Source organism: Trachypithecus francoisi, unplaced genomic scaffold (genome assembly GCF_009764315.1).
Source record: "Trachypithecus francoisi isolate TF-2019V2 unplaced genomic scaffold, Tfra_2.0 Lachesis_group0, whole genome shotgun sequence".
Classification (NCBI taxonomy): domain Eukaryota; kingdom Metazoa; phylum Chordata; class Mammalia; order Primates; family Cercopithecidae; genus Trachypithecus; species Trachypithecus francoisi.
In genome coordinates this window covers 172,367,398-172,389,548 of record NW_022681453.1, presented here as the reverse complement: position 1 = coordinate 172,389,548, position 22,151 = coordinate 172,367,398, and the positions used below count along the sequence as shown (strand labels likewise).

Here is a 22,151-nt window from a genome sequence, read left to right as displayed (position 1 = left end):
TTCATGCATTCATATCATTTTAGAATGACCAAAATTCACCCCAAAGCCAAATACAAAATACAGGATTTGTGTGTGTGTGCGTGTGTGTGTTTTGTTTTGTTTTCTATTATTTGGTGGTTTTTCCCTTTGGGCAAATAGCCATGTTTTGTCTGCATTGAAATTTTGTCCCTTTAAGAATTGTGAATAACTTTTTATAATGGATAAGTGAAAAAAATTTCCTAAGGGCCCTTTTCTTAGCTGTTTATTAGCGGGGAGGAGGGGGAGTCATGAGAAACTGGTCCTTTAGCAAGACAAATGACCCTTCTGCAAGAAATCATGTAATTTCTTATCAGTGCAACCCAAAAACCTCCTGGCAACAGTTTAAGATATGCTAGAATTACATTTCATTTTATAAGTCATTTTTATAGCATATATATCAAAAAGGGATTTAGTACCCAAAGTTTAAAATACATGTCTAAGAATGATTACACTGCTACTCCAATCTCTTCATTAGCTTTATTACTTGTGTTTAGACCTCCCCTTCAGAATAGTTCAGCTATCATAACAAAAAACTACGAAAAAATTACAACTCCACAAAAGTATCTACCAAATCAAGAAAATTGGAAAGCATTCTCCCTCCATAGTCGTATCACAGGTTTGGGGCTTCACACCGTAGAGATAAATCTTTTAGGTATCACAGATAATCAAGTGAGGGCTGGGAGGAGTTCTGGCAAGCTGCCTCCCAGACTGCTGAGGTTCCCTGTTTCCAAGGTGCCCAACTCTCCTAGCTTCCCTGCTGTGTCATTTGCTGTTGTCGGTCTGAAGAAGGAGGAAGCCAAACTCTCGATGCTTCCCTATTGCCAGACTCAGGCTGTCTTCACTTGGTGAACAGCCAGGAACCAAGGCAAGTACGCTACAAAGACAACTAAGTTGTTTCTGTTAGCTTTAAATACTACGTATGCATTACAAACATTCACACTTCATCCAACCTTTATGGCAAGACCAGCTGAGTAATGCTATACTTCCTTTCACTGGTTGAGACACCAATTTTTGGTAACATGTCTTCAGGTTTTGCAAAATGTCTAGATTTGTTAAATACACAGATATCTAGATATAATAGAACTGTTACATAAAGGCCAGTAAAACTGCATATAATGCCAAAAAAAGTTTTACAGAGTATCTGCATAACCTCTGTTTTTTTTTGAGGCGGGGTCTTGCTCTGTCGCCCAGGCTGGAGTGCAGTGGCGCAATCTCGGCTCACTGCAAGCTCCGCCTCCAGGGTTCACGCCATTCTCCTGTCTCAGCCTCCCGAGTAGCTGGGACTACAGGCGCCCGCCACCATGCCTGGCTAATTTTTTGTATTTTTAGTAGAGATGGGGTTTCACCGTGTTAGCCAGGATGGTCTGGATCTCCTGACCTCGTGATCCGCCCGCCTCGGCCTCCCAAAGTGCTGGGATTACAGGCGTGAGCCACCGCGCCTGGCCAACCTCTATTTTTTAATATAATTTTTTCAAAACACTGAACAGAATCCTAATTTTTTTTTTTAAATGAGGATCTATGTTGCCCAGGTTGGAGTGCAGTGGCTACTCACAGGTGCAATCACAGTACACACCACAGCTTCAAACTCCCAGCCTTGAGTGATCCTCCAGCCTCAGTCTCCTAACAGCTGGGGATATAGGCATGCCTGACTGCACCCGCCTTCTCTCTTTTCATGAGTAGGAAATTTTATGTGAGGTATTCTCCAAGTACCTGGTATTTCACCCCTCCATTTAAAGCTCTCCCATGGCTTTCTACTGAAATTTGAATAAAATCTGACCCCTGCCTACCTCACTGCCTGCCACTCTCATCCTCATTCACTATGTCCAGCCACACTGCCCTACCCCACTCAGCACCTTTCTATCTGCTGTCCTTCAGCCTCAAATGCCCTTCTCATGGTTGGGTCCTTGTCATCATTCAGGGTCATTTCCCCAGTGTGGCACCAACCAATGTCCCAACCTGCCCAGTTACTCACTAAACCATTTTACTCTATTTTAATTTCTTGGTACTGTTTTCTGAAATTACTTTTGTGCAGTTTCTTTTACTGTACCTCCCCCTACATGAATAAAACTTCCACGAGTTCAGAGACAGTGTCTTTTCTGCTGCTGTATCTTCAGTACCTGGCACAACAGTAAATGCCCAATAAATATTAGAATGAATGACTGAACATAATGAGGAGCCACTGGTTGTAACTGCATCTTAAGTCAAAGGGCCAAAAAGTGGAATAAGCCAGGGCAGGCACAGACCAAAGCACCGCCAGTGTTGTCAATGATTTGTACTGCTCAGCCTAGGTCACAAGTAAACAGGCAGAGAAACACAGGTGGGGCAGGTTGGGGACTGCCCTGCCCACCCCAGCTGAGTCACTGACAACCAGGCCAGGTCTGAATACACTTGCAAAACTAGGAGTAAGATTTAACTGGAACAAACAAAAATCTCTTATTAGTATGGACAATCCTCATGATGCAAATGATGTGTGTGTAGTATGTTACACATTTTTAAAATTAATTCAAGAAATATAAGTACTAATCCTACGAGGTTCGGCATATACTTGTTGGGGAATTAGTCATACTTTTGAAGTTTAGCCCCATAATAACTGATACATACAGTCTGGGTACACAAAATCTTATCTCCTCCTTGAAAAGTCAAGTGTCACAAACTGTTTTCTGGCTTAAGTTAGCACTGTCCACAAGAAATTTCTGAGAAAACTTCACCGAACTGACTGTTTTTTTCTTTTTCTTAAGGGAGCAGGAAGGGGAGGAAGCACACCAGAATGGGACAAAGTCAGAAATGCACACGTAAACTGACAAGATTTCAACCAAAAAGGAAAATGCAAATTCAGCCTGCAGGATTGTTATTAGGTATACTTAGATCCAACATAGCATTTCTTTCTAGGCATATTCAGGTCAAAGGACAATGAGTAAATGCTATCATCCTCAAACCTAGTGCTCCTTGAGGGGCTTGAAGGGTCTGAGAGGAGCTTCAGAACTGAAAGATGACTGCTTTTGGAGGGGGGCTTACATTCAGATAGAAAGTTCAAATCTTGGAAAGCAATAAAAATTGGACTATAACAAACCATTAACCAGAAAGATTTTAAGAGTGGCTCTGGAGAAATGAAAAGAGGAGAAAGTAAAACATAGTACCAGTCATCTGGAGACAGGATGCATAAAATTACTATCACTTTTTTCTCTGCTAAGTCATCAAAGAATGCCTTTCTTCACAAATTCGTTATCAATATATACACCTCACAATAAACAGGACACAGAGACACAGAAGGGAGCATCCGGTTCTTCCTAGGTCCAAATCTCCATAACAAATAAGTTTGGGCTCCAAGATCTTAACAAGTTTTTACTTTTTTACCAAAATCATGTGTCTTAACTTGCTACAACATATAATTTCCTCCCAATACAGGTAAATGTAAATAGTTACAGTAAAATGTAGAAGGAGAAATCCCCACATCTACATAGCATCCAGTAGTGTCGATGCAGAGAATGGCAACAACTTCAAATTTCAGTTTTAACAAGAACTGTGTCCTCAATATATGATTTACTTTAGGAATGGTCCAAATCACTTGACAATGTTTACTTTGGATGTGAGAATATCTCAGAATACCAAGCTACAAAAAATAAATGTCTTTTCGGGGGTTACCAATCTCCCTAAAGGATGAAGTTAGGCATTCTGAGGACTTTCGGAGAGAGAGTTATTCAGAAAAAGGCCAAAGCAGTGTGATATACTAGCAAGTAGTATATGATGCTGCTAACTTTACTGCCAGTCTCTGCACACATTACTATAATCACTTAACATACATTTGTTCTGAAATATTTACTTAGGTTAGAGGAAAGGTATCTTTCATGTTTATAAAAAATCCTCCTGGGTGCTTGTAACAAAACAAATGTTTTCTTTTAGGGTCTTTTTCTCTGCTAAGTCAACAATCTCCTTTTATTTAGGATAAATGTGTTGTAGCAAAGTCTGCTAAGAAATAAATTTTTATAACACCAATTCTAATAAATTACCTTAAAAATTGAGATGCACTCCCACAGAGGAGGAAAGGCTGTAAGTGGTAGTAGGAACAATTTAAATTACTTGTGCAGCAAAATTCCTATGTAGCCAAAACATTTGTGGTTCCACATATTATTTGTTGCTTTTCTCTGGCAGTACAGTACCTAATGCTTTTGTGATTCCAACTAATTACTCTCTGAATTAGAAGAATGATTCCTAATCCTAAAACTTTCTTAATTCTACCCTCAATTATCAAGTTAAGCGGGACCAAGAGTATTTGGCATAATCTGAAACACATTATTAAGACACAGTCAGTGGACAATTAAAAATATAATGCTTATATGACGCTTTAAGAGTTCTAGGTTAGCCAATGTAAAGCATTAACATAACAGCCCATATTAAAAGGACGAGAAACAGGCTGGGCGCAGAGGCTCATGCCTGTAATCCCAGCACTTTGGGTGGCCAAGGCAGGTGGATCACAAGGTCAGGAGTTGGAGACCAGCCTGGCCAACATGGTGAAACCCCATCTCCACTAAAAATACAAAAATTAAGCGGGCGTGGTGGTGCACGCCTGTAATCCCAGCTACTCAGGAGGCTGAGACGGGAGAATCGCTAGAACCCAGGAGGCAGAGGTTACAGTGAGCCAAGGCACTACTGCACTCCAGCCCAGGCGACAGAGCAAGGCTTCGTCTGTGGAAGGCAGGCAGTGGCGGCGGGGGCGGGATGAAAAACATTAAATATGATGAATAACTTATGCTGTGCTAAAAATATATACATATACCCAGCTCATTCTAGTGCATTCTCCAGCTTGAACAGAATACAAAAGGTCAATGCAAATCAAAGCATGTAAAACATTTTTAAGGATGGCAGCAGCAATTTACTGATTTTCCAATTTATCCAGTAGTTTCAAACCAAGTCTTGTAAACGAGATTCATCAAGATGTACTACATGAACCTGACATTATTTACTTGTAACATCCATAGTATGACGTTAACCTAAAGATTACAAAGGACTTGAATCTCGTAAAGTAGAAATTAACTTTTTTTGGTGAGGAAAGAGGGGAGATCAGAAAAAAAAATCCTTTGAGAACCCACTGAAAATGGTAGTAGGCCCTTTCCCCATCCTCCCCCCAAAATTATATATACCATGTTAAGAAATTCTGCCCAGAAGTGTAGAAAGTAGATAATACCACATCACTTTTCTGGATAAATACAATGAAATATTTTAACTAGGAAGAGTAATACAAGCAGATTTTCATTCTTGAAAATCGTTCCTCCTTTTCCATTGTCTCTCCTCTAAACCAGGTTTGACATGTGAAGGTCACCAACAAAACTGGGGTAAAATCCAGTGGTCACTTGCTGGTCTTCATCTTTTTCTACTGCACAGCACCATTTCCCACTTGATCACTCTACCTCAAAACTTTCTGCTCACTGCTTTCTAATACCATGCTCTCTTATTTTCCTTCTGTCTCCTTTGCTGGCTTTTCCTACTGTACACTTATAAATACCAGATGCCTGAGTCTCCATCCTGGGCACTCTTCTCACGATGCCTTTCCTTTCTAGGAGAGATAAAGGCATTCCCAAGACACTCAAGAGCCTCTGTTTGGTAAGGTCTCCTTTGCAAATGTGTATGTATCTCAAGCTCACAATATTCCTCAGAGCTCGAATTACCTATGTCTCACTTATTTTTGACACCTTCATTTGGATGCCTCATGGGAATAATTTCAAATCTATCAAGTCCAAAAAGGAGTCATTTCCACCCTGCCCTCATCCTCCCCGCCACCCACCACACGTGCACCCTACGGCCCTACTCTAGGCCTAGGAGTCTACCTCTCACAGTAAAACATCACCATCCTCTAGCCAACTGCAAAAAAACACAGAAGCTTGGAGTCATTCTTGTTCCTGTCCCTCATCTGTCACGTGCAATCCATCAACAGGTCCCTGTGTTCTACCGTATCTCCACTGCCACCACCTTAATCCTAGCTACCTGCACCAGCTAGCCTGAAATAGAGCAATACCCTCTTTTCTGGTTTCCCTTCCTCCGCTAGTGTCTTCCTTCCAGCTATTTTCCATGCAGCAGGGAGGGTGGGAAAAGCCTTTTAAAGCATTACCGAGAAAAATCCAAACTCTCTACTTACCACGGTTTACATAATCCAGCATCACCTGACTTGTCCCCGCCTCAGGGCCTGTTTTTACCTTCCCTCTGTCCCAGATGTCTTGTGGTACTTTTCACAAGACCATTTCCCTTCCTATCTTTTAGGTCTTTGACTACATGTCTTTGTAAGCCTTCTCTAGGTAACCCTCATACCTTCCCCAATTATTCTCCATCACTGCACTCTGTCAATTTCTTCCTACTAGTCATTACAAATTGTACTAATCCTTTTGCTTAGTTGCTGTTTGTACTGTCTACTAAAATTCAGGTTTCACAAGCCAGAGGCCAGGTCTGTTTTAGTCACCTACAGAACAATGCCTAGCACACAGCAGACACGCTAATGTTTTAAATGATTACAATCTGATCTACTCATGCTGCTGTCACATGCATAACAGTGCTTCATAATAATGCTGACTTTTTGAGCTGCATCACATCTGAAACTTTTCTCCAAGTAAGATCATCCCAAGTTACTCTATTTACTCTCATCTGTTTGAAAATGTGCCTCAATGCCTTTTTCTGTAGAATTTACTAGAGGCCCATCCCACATCAATTTTCCATCAATCAATTTAAATTAATACAAATGGCCAATGTACTGGCAGTACGGATAATGATCATCATTTCAATGCTAGTAGACCCTACTAAAGACTTCTCCGTCATATTACTACTTAAAATTTAATAATGACTCAGATCACTACAGACAAGTCAGACGTGGCACCTGTGGCAAATCTGCCTTTGAATGCTATATAAGAGGGCTCTGCATTCACTTTGTCATATTGGGGTCAACATGTACTTTGGAAAGCAGACAGAATTCAGTTTTTAACTACTCTGTTAAAAGTATTAGTGAACAATACACTGCCCCAACGGTTTGCTGTCACTGTAGCAAAAACCCGGTGACAACTTAAATATGTTCTGTAGGTGAAAACCTTTGGCTTTGTAAGATTTCCTGAGTGGGATGGGACATCAACTTGGCCTTCCAAAGGTTGATCATCTATGTCATGTGGCATGGACTCTACAAAGCAATCCATAATCAGTGCATATATATTTCAAGAAAAGAGCCATTAGCACACAGCAGAGTTCCTGGATTACGGTTCTCAAGCAGGGGCTTTGATGAGCTTTTAGCCTATAAAGGAGGAGGTTTCCCAGAGGATTAGAAGCATATTCTGACACCAGTTACTAGGTCTTTTGTTTCACTTTAGAGCATGGCTGCATAAAAGAGGCTGAATAAGAATGGGCTTATTATGAAACTCAGTTTCACTTCACTGGTGACAGGGAATGTGTCAGATGTCTCAGGCGGGTGCCAACATCTCTAACATAACCAACTATCTGGAAGAACTGTAGGACTTGGGGGACCATCTCTAGGAACCCAATGTATTTAGCAGCCCTAGACTCTTGCTCACTTGTTAGCAAATGGTAACTTTATAATAAGGTTACCATTTGTACCTCTGTAGACTGAGTCCACGCCACATTACATAGATGATAAACCTTACACAAAGTCAAAACAAGCAATTCAAAGGTGTTATATTTTCTCCAATACATCTTTTCTCAATCGAGCCTGCAGCAGAGATCACGTCTTTTTTTTGCCACACTGATGTCCAGAGCTTATCTGTGATTGCAGGAAGGTCAAAATTGCTAAAACTGCTTGGGAGCCAACTCAGAAAGACTGCCAGCAATGGACAGCTGTAAAATGTGACAGCAATTTCCCCAGCAATTTCCATTATTTTCTGAAGAGGGTAATGAAGATGTTCTATTAAACCATCAGACCAAATTAGGTTTTTGTGTTTTGTGTTTTAACAAATATGTATTGTTTATCTACCCTTTCTTGGACACTGTAGGGATATAAAGACATAATAATCCCTGCTCTCAAGGAACTTCAAGTCTGCTGGGAAAGAACACAAACCAAGTAACACCAGAAAGATGCTGCTTCTTTTCAGTTCTATACAAGTACCTAGAGTGCTATTCAAGCACCAAAAATGCTTCCAGTCCTCTAGAAAATTCCAGGCTCCCACTTAGGAGCCTAACTTACACATTCTCCCACTTAGGGCCTAAATTCTCTAGGGCCATCACTTTCTCTATAATTAGTTATAAAACATTACATCTGCCTCTCTAGCAATTTATTTTATTTATTTATTATTTATTTATTTGTTTATTGAGACTGAATCTTGTTCTGTCGCCCAGGCTGGAGCGCAGTGGTACGATTTTGGCTCACGGCAACCCCTGCCTCCCGGGTTCAAGCAATTCTGCCTCAGCCTCCTGAGTAGCTGGGACTACAGGCACGTGCCACTGCGCCTGGCTGATTTTTTGTATTTTTTGTATTTTTTTTTTTTTTTCCAGACGGAGTCTCGCTCTGCTGCCCAGGCTGGAGTGCGGTGGCCGGATCTCAGCTCACTGCAAGCTCCGCCTCCTGGGTTTACGCCATTCTCCTGCCTCAGCCTCCCAAGCAGCTGGGACTACAGGCACCCGCCACGTCGCCCGGCTAGTTTTTTGTATTTTTTAGTAGAGACGGGGTTTCACCGTGTTAGCCAGGATGGTCTCGATCTCCTGACCTCGTGATCCGCCCGTCTCGGCCTCCCAAAGTGCTGGGATTACAGGCTTGAGCCACCGCGCCCGGCCGATTTTTTGTATTTTTAATAAAGATGGGGTTTCACCATGTTAGCCAGGATGGTCTCAGTCTCCCGACCTCGTGATCCCACCCGCCTCTTCCTCCCAAAGTGCTGGGATTACAGGCGTGAGCCACCGCGCCCGGCCTCTCTAGCAATTTTTACTCTTTTCGTCTCTATATTTGCTTCTTCCTCTCAGCCTACAAAACATACACCTAAATTCTTATACTTTAGCGCCCCAAGAGAAGATTTCCTTGATCTCCCTCTAGGGACTTTTGCAGCCTTGTGGCTCTCTTCCTATTCCTTTCTCCAAGTCCTCTTCATTTCCCATCCTCCATCTGTAGACATCCCTCAGAGCACAATTCTTTCCTCCTCCAATCTCCGCAATCTTGTGCACTTTACCATCACTCAAACTTTCAAATCTAACGTGGACTACTAAAACCAGTTCCAGCCTCAGTTCCACTGTCAGGCCACCTCAGATTCAACGTGTGCAAAGCTAAACACACGGAAGAATCATAATGCCTACAGCTCACTTTCAAATGGCTCCGCAAAATTAACATATAGAGATAAGAGAGAGAGCAAACATGGTGAAATTTTGCTGAGGAATCAGGGTGAAGGGTGAGCGCTTGCTGTACCATTCTTTTAACTTTTCCTGTAGCTGTGAAAATGGTCAAACTAAAGCAGCTGGGAAAAACATGTAGGGTCAGAATCAAAGACAGAAATCATTGTCCTTGCCTGTTAAGGAAGTTTATAATCTATTTAATTTGTCTAATCTAATCTAATTTAAAAGTAAGTCATGCAGATCTGGGAGTTCAATGACTGATTTAATAATAAACTCAAATATATAATCAAACTGCAAATATTTACTGAAGACCTACTATGTGGCAGCAACATGCTAAGCATTGTATGTGATCAACAAAGCAAATAACATAACCTTTTTTTAACCCTGCGGACAGGGTCTATACATCTCTGCCTCCCTCAAGCCAGTTCATCCTCCTGCCTTATTTATTTCTGTTAATGCATCACCAACTTCCCCAACACCCAGAAGAACCTGACTCCTTTTCAAGTCCTCCATATCGAAATCAGTGGCTAAGTCCTATGGATTCTACTGTCTTCTACTACCTCTCCTTCCTCTCCACTTTGATGGCCACCACTTATACCCCAGACCATCTTGACCTTCCACCTGAACTACTGCAGCAATCTCCAAGTCTCCTGGTACCTACCGAGTTCCACTCAATCCTTGCTCTGTCTCTATCCAGAGAGCCAACTCTATCTGAATGACAGCCCCTACTCAAAAGGGTTTTAATGATTCTCCAGCATCTACAAAATGAAATTTAAAGCCTTAACCTGACACTGAAGAACACAAGCTTTATCTATTACTATTTATTCTCCCACTAATGTTTCTTACTCTCCAGACACAGCTTTTACTCACTTCTGCCCAATAGTGTCCTTTTTCTGTCTTCCCTCTGCTGTCCTGGCTTACACTGTTTCCTATCAGGAATATCCCTTATTCTTCCCCACCCCATTTCTCACCTCCTCCATGAAGCCTTCCCAGATCACTAAGTACTCCAGCCACAATCCCTCAAGCCCAAGTCAAAGTAATCTCTCACTCCTCTGAAACTTTATAACATATCTGCATTTTATTATTTGCCAAATAATATTTATATTTCCAAGTACCATTCAAAATCTGAGTGTGCACATCTTATCATCCTGACTAGATTATGAACTCCTTGAAGGTAGTGCCTTCTCTTTTTTCTTTTATTTTTTGAGACAGGGTCTCACTCTGTCGCCCAGGCCGGAGTACAGTGGTGTGATCTCGGCTCACTGCAACCTCTGCCTCCGGGGCTCAAGTGATTCTCCCGCCTCAGCCTCAAGAGTAGCTGGGATTACGGGCGCGCATCACCACGCCTGGCTAATTTTTGTATTTTTGGGAGAGACGAGGTTTCACCACATTGGCCAGGCTGGTCTCAAACTCCTGACCTCAGGTGATCCACCCACCTCGGCCTCCCAAAGTGCTGGGATTACAGGCGTGAGCCCCCGCGCCCAGCTTGTGCCTTTTCATTTATAACAGGCCCTCAAAGTTTGTGACAGAAATTTCACATCAGTGTTCTTAACAAGAATCCCTAAAAACTGTGAGTGTTGCCCTCTAAGTTATAAGCATTTTTCTCAAAATACTGATTAACATTTTAACAGTGGTATAGCTGTTTATTGTGACAAAATATATATAACATGAAATTTGCCATTTAACCATTTTAAGTGTACAATTTAGTGGCATTAATTACATTCACAATACTGTGCAGCCATCACCATTATTTCCAAAATTTTTACCACCTCAAAAAGAAACTCTGTATTCATTAAGAAATAACTCCCCATTCTCCCCTCCCCTCAGTCCCTGAAAACCTCTAATCTACTGTCTGTCCTTACCAGTTTGCCTATTCTAGGTATTTCATGTAAGTGGAATCGTACGCTATTTGTCTTTTTGGGTCTAGTTTATTTCACTTAGTATAACCTTTTTTTTTTTTTTTTTTTTGAGACGGGATCTCACTCTGTCGCCCAGCTGGAGTGCAGTGGCATGACCTCTGCTCACTGCAAGCTCTGTCTCCCAGGTTCACACCATTCTCCTGCCTCAGCCTCCTGAGTAGCTGGGACTACAGGCGCCCGCCACCTCGCCCGGCTAGTTTTTTGTATTTTTAGTAGAGACGGGGTTTCACCGTGTTCGCCAGGATGGTCTGGATCTCCTGACCTCGTGATCCACCCGCCTCGGCCTCCCAAAGTGCTGGGATTGCAGGCGTGAGCCACCGCACCCGGCCCACTTAGTATAACATTTTTAAAGTTCATCTATGTTGTATCCATGCATCAGAACTTCATTCCTTTTTATAGACGAATATTCCATTTTATGTATTAACCACATTTTGTTTACCTACTCATCTGTTGACAGACACTTGGATTTTTTCCACTTTTTGCCTACTATGAATAATGCTATGAATACTGACATACAAGTACCTGTTTGAGCCTCTGTTTTAATTACTCAGGGTACATAGCTAGGAGTAAAATTATTGGGTCATATGGTAATTCTGTTTAGCTTTCTGAGGAATAACAATAGTATAGTTTTACAATCCAGATACAGTCTTTTGGTAAACACAACCACCACAAGACTTCCTACTCACGTGAAAGGCAATTCATTTCCAGATAGGTTTCTTTCCTCTCTAATAGGAAAGGACCCCGGTGTTGATCTAATTCCCAACAGCCTGACCCTGGTATGGGTGCTATTTTCATTGTGCTGAAACCCCAGTCTCCTGGTTGTCACAATTTTTCAACACTGCCTCTACATGCATAAGGGTACACACACTGCAGTGATGAAACTAAACATCATTCAGATGTTTAAGTCACACTTCTATCCTTAACGCATTTAGTAACATCAGATTAATGAAAGATACTAAAAGGAAGAATACTTTTCAGCACATAAGACACAGGGTTTTGTAAAGGATGACTGCTGCTGAACCTATTTCTTATACCCAAACAACCATTTAAAACATGCTGAACCTGGACGAGGTATGTAACACTCCACCGTTGCAAGAAAAGGATCTCTTTTCATTCTGAACCACGATGAGCAGCCTGGGACTTCTGAACTGACATCTCATTACCATTACCACCAATTGGAGGAGGCAGTGGAATGTCAGAAAAATACAACGTAAATTCACAGAAACTACGTGGAAGTATACAAAGTGCTAACTTGGAGCACCTGTGTGCAATGAGCAGGATCAGAAGAGGTCATCAGGACCATCTTTTGCTTTTTACTCCACAAACCTCTGTATTTGAATTTTTCAAAAACACGTATTCTTGTATAATATAATGGCTTAAAACCATTTAAAATATAAGCAGTGTTAGAAAAAAAAAAAAGCTATCAAAAGAAGGCTAAATGGAAATTCTGTCACATACAGAAAAACTAATATCAGGGCCAGGCACCATGGCTCACACCTGTAATCCCAGGACTCTGGCAGGGCAAAGTGGGCGGACCGCTTGAGGCCAGGAGTTTAAGATCAAGCATGGCCAACAGGTGAAACCCAGTCTCTACAAAAAAATACAATGAATTAACCAAGTGTAGTGTCGAGCGCCTGTAGTTCCTGCTACTTGGGGGCCTGAGGCAGGAGGATAGCTTGAGCCTGTGCTTGAAGTGTTTAATGACTTTTCAGGCATTTTATACTAAAATAGCACCCCATCTGAATTTTTAGGTTAAGTCACCACTGAGACATTTACTCATGATACAAATGTATTCATTAAATAAAATCTGAAGTTTAAAGGACTTAAGCAAACTATGCCATTTAGTTGTACAGACATACTGTCTACAGACATTCATGTCTACAGGCTAGTTATAACTAGTCAATTTAGCAAAGTTTGAGCCCTGGTATAAGTAACGGCTGCAAACTGACTCCAGTGGCCCAGATTTCGTCAGCTATCTAAAAGGCATAATTTTACAATCTAAGATCTGGCACGCTTTAGGGAATCATTACAAAGTTAACATATTTTTTCCCCTAAAAGAATAGAGCCAAATGATAGGGGAATAAAAGGCTAACTAAAATGAAGAGTGAGTTGGGCAACTATTTTGTGTGTGTGTGCGCGCGCACACACACACACACACACAAATAGTTCAGAGATACTAAATTAAGTTCAGAGATACTGAAATTAAGAATTTGATTTCTACGGCAACATAAAGCAGTTTGAAAATGCTTACTTAAAATTACTTTCGACCGGGTCATTGAACACAGTCTGTACTGTGGTCTAAAAAATATCCACCGTACATAATATACAACATTAAGAATTTAATTTTATGTTTTCATACATTATAATATATTGAGCAACTGCATTTCACGTAAGTTTTGATGCTCAGTAACTTCAAATATTTTTGCCAAGTGCTAAAATTAGTGAACACAAGCAGTCCACCTTCCTTCAAGAGGAGCAATTCTTCTGATTTGCAATAATCAACTGTTTACTGAGAAGTTACTATGTGCCAAGTGCCATATTTTAATAACATGTTTAAAACTACACACTGAATGCTGACTGAAGAAAGGAAGTATAGCAAAGGGTAGAAATATAAGACAGACTAATGAAAACTAATTATTTAACTCATTGAAATCTCATGCTTTCATGCTGAGGGTAATTTTAAACATGTATGCACTTAATATATCGCTTAATTCATAGATTTTCATTGGATGCTGACTTCAAAAAGTATCACCAAGACCAGGCGTGGTGGCTCACACCTGTAATCCCAGCACTTTGGGAAACAGAGGCAGGTGGACGACAAGGTCAGGAGTTCAAGACCAGCCTGGCCAACATGGTGAAACCCCGTCTCTACCCAAAATACAAAAACTAGCTGGGCATGGTGGCACGTGCCTCTAATCCCAGCTACTCAGGAGGCTGAGGCAGGAGAACTGCTTGAACCAGGACCCGGAAGGTGGAGGTTGCAGTGAGCTGAGATCACACCACTGCACTCCAGACTGGGCTACAGAGCGAGACTCCGTCTCAAAAAGAAAATAAATAAATAAATAAACTATCTTTATCTCCAATAAAGTACATTAAAATATTAAATAATTAAATCCCAGAAGGTAACAGCACAAAACGTAAAACCAAACTCATTTAAGAGAGTTGAATACTGGGACTACTATATAACATTAAGACAGCACCATTAGCAAGCCAACCAAAAGTAAAAATTTTAATTCACATTACTCAAACGGCCCCACTGGAAAATAAAGTCATCTTTATTGTTAAAAGACAAAGTAACAGACATTCTCTTGCAAGAAAATGCCTCGTATTTTCTCTGAAATCAGAGATTTTTCTAAAAATTTAGTATTTTGAGCTTTGTCTCCCTAACGCCAATCACCCAACGGGCACCCAATTTGGAGCATCCCCTGACCACAGGTAATGCCCAAACATTTCACTTAAAGGGGTAATTGGGAGGGTTTCCCAAAGATAAAAAAGTTCCACATGCCTCAGGAGCATAAATGTCTTACACATAAACTCAGTTAAAATGATGTGAAACTTAAGTGTACTTATGCTGTTTTTTAAAATGATTAATCCCATGAAAATCTTCAAATGGTTTATAATTTTAGATTTGATTGTGCTTATTCACAAGAAAGCCATTGTATGTTTTAATCAATGTTATCAATAACACACATATAGGAGACCACAATACCGCAGCAGCAATAACTAGACAGCACAGATCTACCTTGGGGAATGTACACGGATTCCACACAACCACCAAGGGAAGCTACAGGCTTCCATTTGAACCACCACCATCAAAACAATGAGTTAGGCCTAAGTCTTATTGTTTCTCCACTTCTCAACCATCTTGAGAGATTACTGGCCATGAAAGAATTCCCCAGAATGATTAAGTGCTTCAGTTATAAACTACAGTTTAAGATCATTTCAAACTCAAAACGACTTTCCTTACAAAACAGGACAAAGTTTCATCGAAAAGCATCCCACACCTAATCACCATTAAGAACAAAAGTAACCAAAATGGCAATAGTTTTGTATTTAATCCACTAATTAGTTTATTTTACAAAGTTCACTGTTAATAAATAAAATATTTCATTTAGCTTTTCAACCTGACTATTCCCACACACTCATCTTAAAAATTGTGTACAGCCACTGAATACTTTGTTGTAGTAACTTCTATTCCTACCAATAAGTTTAGAGTATTTCTGAAATCTCACATCCCTTTCCAACGCCGATCCTGAGAACTAGGTTAAATGTTATACTTAATTTTTAAAGTATGGGAGTTACAGGACCTCCCTTCAATAAATGGCTCTATTCTAATACATAGTTGTAAGACACCCCTCACTTCACTGTTGATCTAGTAAAGTCATCAAGTCTTCCAGCTTGATTCAACAGTAGCAAAATGGCTTCTCTAAATAAAGTTGCGATCAACAAACCCTTAGAAAGCTGGTTTCAATTTGTTTTGAAACTGAAACACACATATGTACATAGTCTGAATAAAGCAAGTGAAAAAAACACCCCCATGAAAGAGTTTAAACTCACAATGTAAAAGAAAACCTTTATCAAAGCTAGAAATTGTTTCCTGAATCGCTTTGTCAAAAGTCTAATAAAAAATCTATATGCTACGGAGTGTTTGAAGATCCAATGTTTTAACTCTACGTTCTCTTAGCTTAGCAGAAATTGAATAAGAGATTACTATAGCAAAGCAGTTTTCCAAACGAAAATGCCCTTTGCATCTAAAAGGTTTTACATCATCCTTAATGGCATACCAAAGACCCATGATTAGGCAAGGATACACCTTTAGATTTACTTTAGTTTTGTTTCATATATGTAAAAATCCATTCCAAATAAATCCATTACTTCTCCTCAACAGTACTGAGCTTGTCAGAGGCTCATCAAAACATTATACTCAGATTAATAAATTTCAGCTGTTACGTGATGTTAGTGCCATAACAAGCATTAGCCAAAGAATAAAAGAAAAAGTATACAATAAAAAGAAAAACCCAAGACAATGGTTAGAAGAATTTAAAAACGAAAAAAATCTGAAAAGCAACTCACCTGCAGTTAGGTGGAGGATCTAAAGTGATGTCCGCCAGCTCCTTCTGAATTCTGGAGTGGGGGAAATGAAAAAGACAAACACAAGAAACATTAAGGCGTGGAAGCCTCCCACCTGTAACGTGCAGGTCTGCAAATAAACCTGAGCGCGATCACTGGATTCTACTGGGCAAAGAGGAAACTACACATCAAGAGCTTCAGGTCCCTAGTTTAGGAAAAAACTTTTCACGGAGGCAGTGAGGCGGCCTGGAATCTCCTGTTCTCATCTACGAAGTTTGACTTCCAACCTTGCCTCGCAAACCAGGGCAGTTCTATTTCTCGGCGTTTTCCATTTAGGACCCAATTTTAAAGTTTCTCACTTGCGGACCGGTTTCCTCAGTCCCTCCCCTGCACCTCCTCTCCCCAGGCCGGAGAGATCACAGCCATCGGTCCGTGGGAAGGACGCCAGCCTTCAGCCTTCTTTGCCCCTTGGGGCCCTTTCACCCCTCGGATGCCCCCATGCCCACCCCGGCAGGGCGCCCCCCACAGGTCAAAGGTCCGAAGCCTCGCCAGACACCAGACCCGCGCGGAGTTCTCAGTGACGACGCCAACATGGCCGCTCCCCACGAGGCCCCTCGGGCCCGAGTGACCTGCTAGCCGTCGCGGGGTGCCCGGGAGGCCCAGACTGCAGGTCGCTCCCTAGCGGTGGGCTGCCACCGCCCAGCCACCCCGCCCCCACCCCGCGCGCGCCCCCGACGGCTCGCGCCTCGCCCGTGAAGTTGCGGGCGGGGGAGGGGAACAGGGTGCCCGCACGGGGGCTGTTCCACGCCGCCCCAGCTCACCTCTCCCGGCGCCCAGAACCTCGGCCACAGGCCGCGCGCGAAAGCAGGGCGCGAACACCCCCGCCTGCCCCTCGGGCACCACCGACCCCCAGTGGCCGGCCCGCGGCCGCACAGGTGCACCGGACCCTGCCTCCGCCCCGCACGCTCGCCCTGACTCTCGGCTCACCTCCCCGGACCTGCTTTTCCCAGGGCGTCCTCTAACTTCCCGGGGTCTGCCCACTTCCTTCTCCATGGTCCGCTCTCTAGCTCACACTGGGCACAGACCGGGGACCTGCAGTTTTCTCCCTCCGCACCAACCCTCGACTTCACAAAGGGCCCCATCCCCCACTCGTAGGCCGAAGCCACCAGGCAGTTCACACCAAGCCCTGGCCTTTGTCTTTTGCTTACCTAGGCACTTAGAGCATCAATTAATACGACAAAGTTTGGGGCCTCTAAGCTTCTTCACCTTCTAAACGGTGCCTAATTTTATAACCTTTCCTCCTCCTATCATATAAAGCTCGGTGGGGCTATGTTACAACTTAAAAATCTCACCGAGGCAGCACTGTAGTTAAAAAAATTTTAAACACACACACATACACAGAGCAATCTAATTCACAAAGGATGCGTTTCCCTTTCCAAAGGTTTTCTGCGGGTAGGAGGACGGGCTAGCTATATGTAATGAGGAATAGGTTTTAAGGACGACGACTGGGGGAGGTTCTATAAACCTTCCTACTGGAGGACATTTCCTGTCCCTACAAATCTGTCAACTTTAGAAAGGGGTTTGTTCACAATCTCAATTGACACGTATTTGTGTCCTGCTAAATTCTACTGCTACCAAAAAGCGTTTCATTTCTGAGACATTCATACTCCTGCTGTTTGACTCATGACTGTACATTAGACTCAAAGTTTGGAACACTGGTTTCCTGATTCTTTACCTGCATCTTTTCGAATAACTGTATTTTAAGACCTACACACGTAGGCAAAAATTTCCTCCCCGGTGCACAACGCATATAAAAATACATATTGACTTCGGTCTTCCCTGCCAACCCAACTCCCACTATAAAATAGTCACGAAAAAGGTAGTTGTTTCTTTAATACCTAAGAAGTGTTAATACCAAAAAGCTTTATCAACTTCATCTTGACAGACAGCATTTGCATTTCCAAAAAAACTGGCAAGAGATTTGCAGGACTAACTCATACCTATTTCCAGAGAGTCATTCTTGTTCAGACCACTTGCAATGGGGTGCTTTCCTCTACCCACGGTTTAGAAACCACTTTCCAACATGCAGTTAACAGCCTGTTAGTCTGCCAGTTCAGGCTTCTTTTTCACTCCTCCTCCTGGTGAATGTGCCCCTTCCAATTCTATGGGCAACACCTACCTTCCAAATCAATATACTTCACAAAACAGCCTCTATAGGGTCCCACTAACATCAATTTTCCCCATTCTCTTTCCTGGATACACTGTCCCTCTCCTTTTTTTTTTTTTTTTTTACCTTTTGCTATTAACCTTAGGTCTGCTTTAACACTAATACCTACTCTTTCAGCAAGATTATCAAGGAGCTAAATTCATTGCAAAAACAAAACAAAAGCACTGATGTTGATTTATAGGTAAAATTACTATTTGTAGCTTCCCACCTTTCATTTTTCTACACCTACCATCTCTTTTCCAGAACTTCCAGATAAATTTTTAACTTGTTTAAAATAAAAGGACAAAGTACGTCTAGTGAAAAAAAATTTCCCCCTCTGTAATTCACTCACAACACAAGCAGAGTATTTTCTAGTTGATAACTGTGTCTTTACCCCCAAATATATTCATGTACACCAGGGATATCTAGCAAAATATAAAAATGCAAATTACCAAAAGCAAGTATCCTGGCTTGAGCACGTGAGGCCAAAAAGTGAATGAGGATCAAAGAGCCTAGAGAATTGAGGTAGGGGGCAGTGTTAAGGAAGGGCCTGTCCCAAGTGGGCAGAGTAGATGCCAGGTTCCAGGAAAACCGCACAGGGCTAATCAGTGAGGGTCAGTTAGGCCTCCTGAGAAGCTATACAATCAAACCAAACCTATAAAAATGAGAACAATCTTGCAGAGGCACCTTGCCACTTAAGACCTCCACACTATTTTTAAAAAGTCACTCATTCATCAGCCCATGGTTAGGTCACCAAAACACTGCCAAGTTTTCAAACTACAAGTCAGGCAAGAATGACAAAACTAACTCTCAAACCCTGACTTCCAGGCTCACTACTCAGTGGAGAGATCTAAAGTCTCATGTTCCACTTTATTTTAAAAATTTTAAAGAAGGGTATCCCTATCTAACACATCATTTGGACTTCTTACTATCTTCCTGGTTTGCCACCTTTTTAACAACTGCCTAACTCTGAGAGCAGAAGGATTTATGAAAGGGTGTCTCAGGGCTCTTAGGAATCCATTAAAGATTATTTTAAGGTTCATGGCGATCAGAGGATATTACTGAAGGATGGCAGGAGTAACAAGTAGCTACCTCTAGAGCCTTAAGAGGAAAAAAATAAAGAAAAAGAGAGACTGCTTAAGTTGAAAAAATAAGGCAAAGTAACATGTTCACAGCATGAGGACAGCAAATAGCATGAAAAAGAGACAAGTTTCCCTGAAATTTGGTAAACTGAAATTTTTAAAGAGAGTAAAAGAGAACCACAAAAATAACCTAGAATAACTATTTTATAATCACTTACTGATTCATTCATTTGCTCAACTCTCTGAAAAATCTCTTTAAATTCCGCCAGAAAACACGTCTTCACCTACTTAATTTTGTACCTGCTAATACGAGTTTCTTATTCCTTATGCAATTTGTGAAGAAAGCTCTATTTAGAAAAGATCATCCATGCAACAGGTGAGACGGTAAAATGGTCACAGAATTCATTTTGATGCAGTTGTCTGGGCTGGTATTAGTAATTAAGAAATGGGATGATGGCCTTGGGGAAGGTTACAGATCGACCATTAGTAGGACAAGAAATCTGAAATCAGATTTGGGGGTCACTAATAAAAGTAATGAAGATTCTTACAAACTTCAGCAAGAAATGCGAGAGGCAAGCCACAACAGCTGCATGTGAGCAATGATTTAAAAAAAAACAGAAGCAGCAATAGAGAAAATAATTAGGGCTTCCAAGGCCCTTCTTTCATTTTTAAGAACACATAAACCATGAGGAGCGTTTAAGCTATCCTCATTGGGAGGCAGACCAAATGCAGCAAGAGGCAGTTCGGAAAATAGGAAGCCTGTGGGAAAAAAAGAGTACGGTACCTCTTGGCGCTGGTGGAGAGGAGTTTGGAGTTTTTGCTCATGCTGACTTTACTCTCCTTCTTCTTGGGGGTGTTTGTTTCTTTCTCGGTTTGCTGGTTGGAAGACGAAGATGAGGAGGAGCTGGTGCTGGCCCTCGAATCGTCATCCGACATAGCGAACCCCCCACCCCACCCCGCAAACAGCCCCTGCAGGGGGAGGGAAACAAAACAGAAACACACAAACCATGCAGCCAGTGTAAATAAGGAACTCGGGTGCTGTCAGGAGGGCATTGACCAGGGGCGCACGCGGCCGCCCACCGCCCTCCACTCGCTTTTCAAAGTCTGCAGGCCCATTAAGGCTTTTGCAAATCGGACGCGGCTTGTTTATTTTTGGCCCCAAGTGGGGAACGCTGTGGGAAAACGGTCTGGAGCTAGGAGAGCGGCCCCTCCCTCGCCCCCCGGGGCTCTCCGCTGGGCAGGGAGGGAGTAGCCCGGGAGGCGAAGGAGGGCAGGGCGGGGGCGCGGGGCGCCACGGCGGGGCAGGGAGGGAAGGTCCGGCAGCCGGCCGGCCTCGGGGCTGTTTTTGTCCGCTTTCCGGGGGTCGTGGGTGGGGGGCCGGTGGCCCGGGTGAGAGACTGTGGGGCCACGAGAGGAGTTTGGCGAGGTCGGGAAGAGAGGAGGGGCGGGAAGGAGTAAGAGAGGAAGCCGAAACGGGGGGACGGAGGCGGGGAGCGGGTGCCCGGGTGGGGGAAGGGAGAGGCCGGCGGGGGGCAGGGGCGACGAGGCCCGAGGCCCCCCCGCGCCGCGCCCCGACGCCCCTCCCGGCCTGCCTGCCTCTGGGCCGCCCCGCTTACGGCTGCGCGGCCGGGAGGGGGTCTGGAGCACACGCCCGATCGCCACTCCTGGAGGGGGATAGGGGCTGCGGCGGGGAGTGGGGGGGGGTCGGCCTCCGCAGCGAAGAAATAACAATGAGCCCTTCCGCCCCGGAGGGGTTAATCCCCGTGAGCCCCCACCCCTGGGGAAAACGGGGCTCCCCCAACTCCCCCCACCCCCGCTCCCGGCCCCCTCGGTGGCCAGTGGGGGGCTCTTGGGGCAGCGCTGACAGTTCGAGCCACAATGACCCCTGCCCCCGATGCGGGCGGCCCCAGCACCCCAAGCGGCCCGGGGTCCCTGCCCATCCCCCGCGGGCGGGCCCCGGACCCCTGGGGCTCCCCAGCCCCTCTCTGCTCCCCCCTCCGACCCCGTGCCCGGCGGCCGGGCGGCCCCGGCGGCGCGAGTCGGGGGAGGCGGCGAGGGGTGTCCCCGAGGCCCGGCGGCGCGGCCGGGGGGCGGCGGGCCGCTGGGGGGATCCCCGTACCTCTCTTTGTGTCTGGCTCCTCCGTGCCGCCGCGGCGGCTGCTGCTGCGGCTGCGGCTGGGCCTGGCCACTCGTGTCTCTCTCTCGCTGGGAGAGAAGCGGAAGTGCAGCAACAGCAACTATTAAACAGGCAATGGCTTCCCCCAGCCACACACGCTCGCACACACACCACTCCTCCGCCGCCGCCGCCGCCGCCTCCTCCTCCTCCTCCTCGCCCTCACCCCTCCCCCACCCGGCCCGGTCCCACCCACTCGCGCTCCCCTCCCCCTGCAACACCTCCTGGGGGTGCGCGAGGAAGACCCAGGAGACCCCAGGAAACCGTGCCCCCCCCACACCCCCACCCCAGCGCCTCCTCCAGACGCCCGGGAAGGGGGCGAGGGGTGTGAATTTTCTCTTAAGTGGTTTGGGAACCTGGATTCTGGGCGGGAGAGGGGA

General features: G+C 43.9%; 1 protein-coding gene across 3 annotated transcripts in view; it reads right to left on the bottom strand.

The window, feature by feature from the left end:
• The window catches only part of UBE2E1 (ubiquitin conjugating enzyme E2 E1), an 85,223-nt gene extending 63,311 nt beyond the window's left edge, over positions 1-21,912 (bottom strand). Inside the window, exons 1-3 of one of the 3 annotated variants that reach the window (XM_033212789.1) lie at positions 21,718-21,912; positions 20,383-20,567; positions 16,314-16,364 (exon numbers count right to left, since the gene is read on the bottom strand). In XM_033212789.1, the coding sequence (XP_033068680.1) occupies positions 16,314-16,364; positions 20,383-20,534 (203 nt within the window). In that variant the 5' untranslated portion in view covers positions 20,535-20,567; positions 21,718-21,912. Of the gene's footprint in view, positions 1-16,313; positions 16,365-17,307; positions 17,446-20,382; positions 20,568-21,717 lie in introns of those variants that run through there. The other 2 variants (XM_033212790.1, XM_033212791.1) reach the window with 2 other exon arrangements.
• Positions 21,913-22,151: the final 239 nt, after the last annotated feature.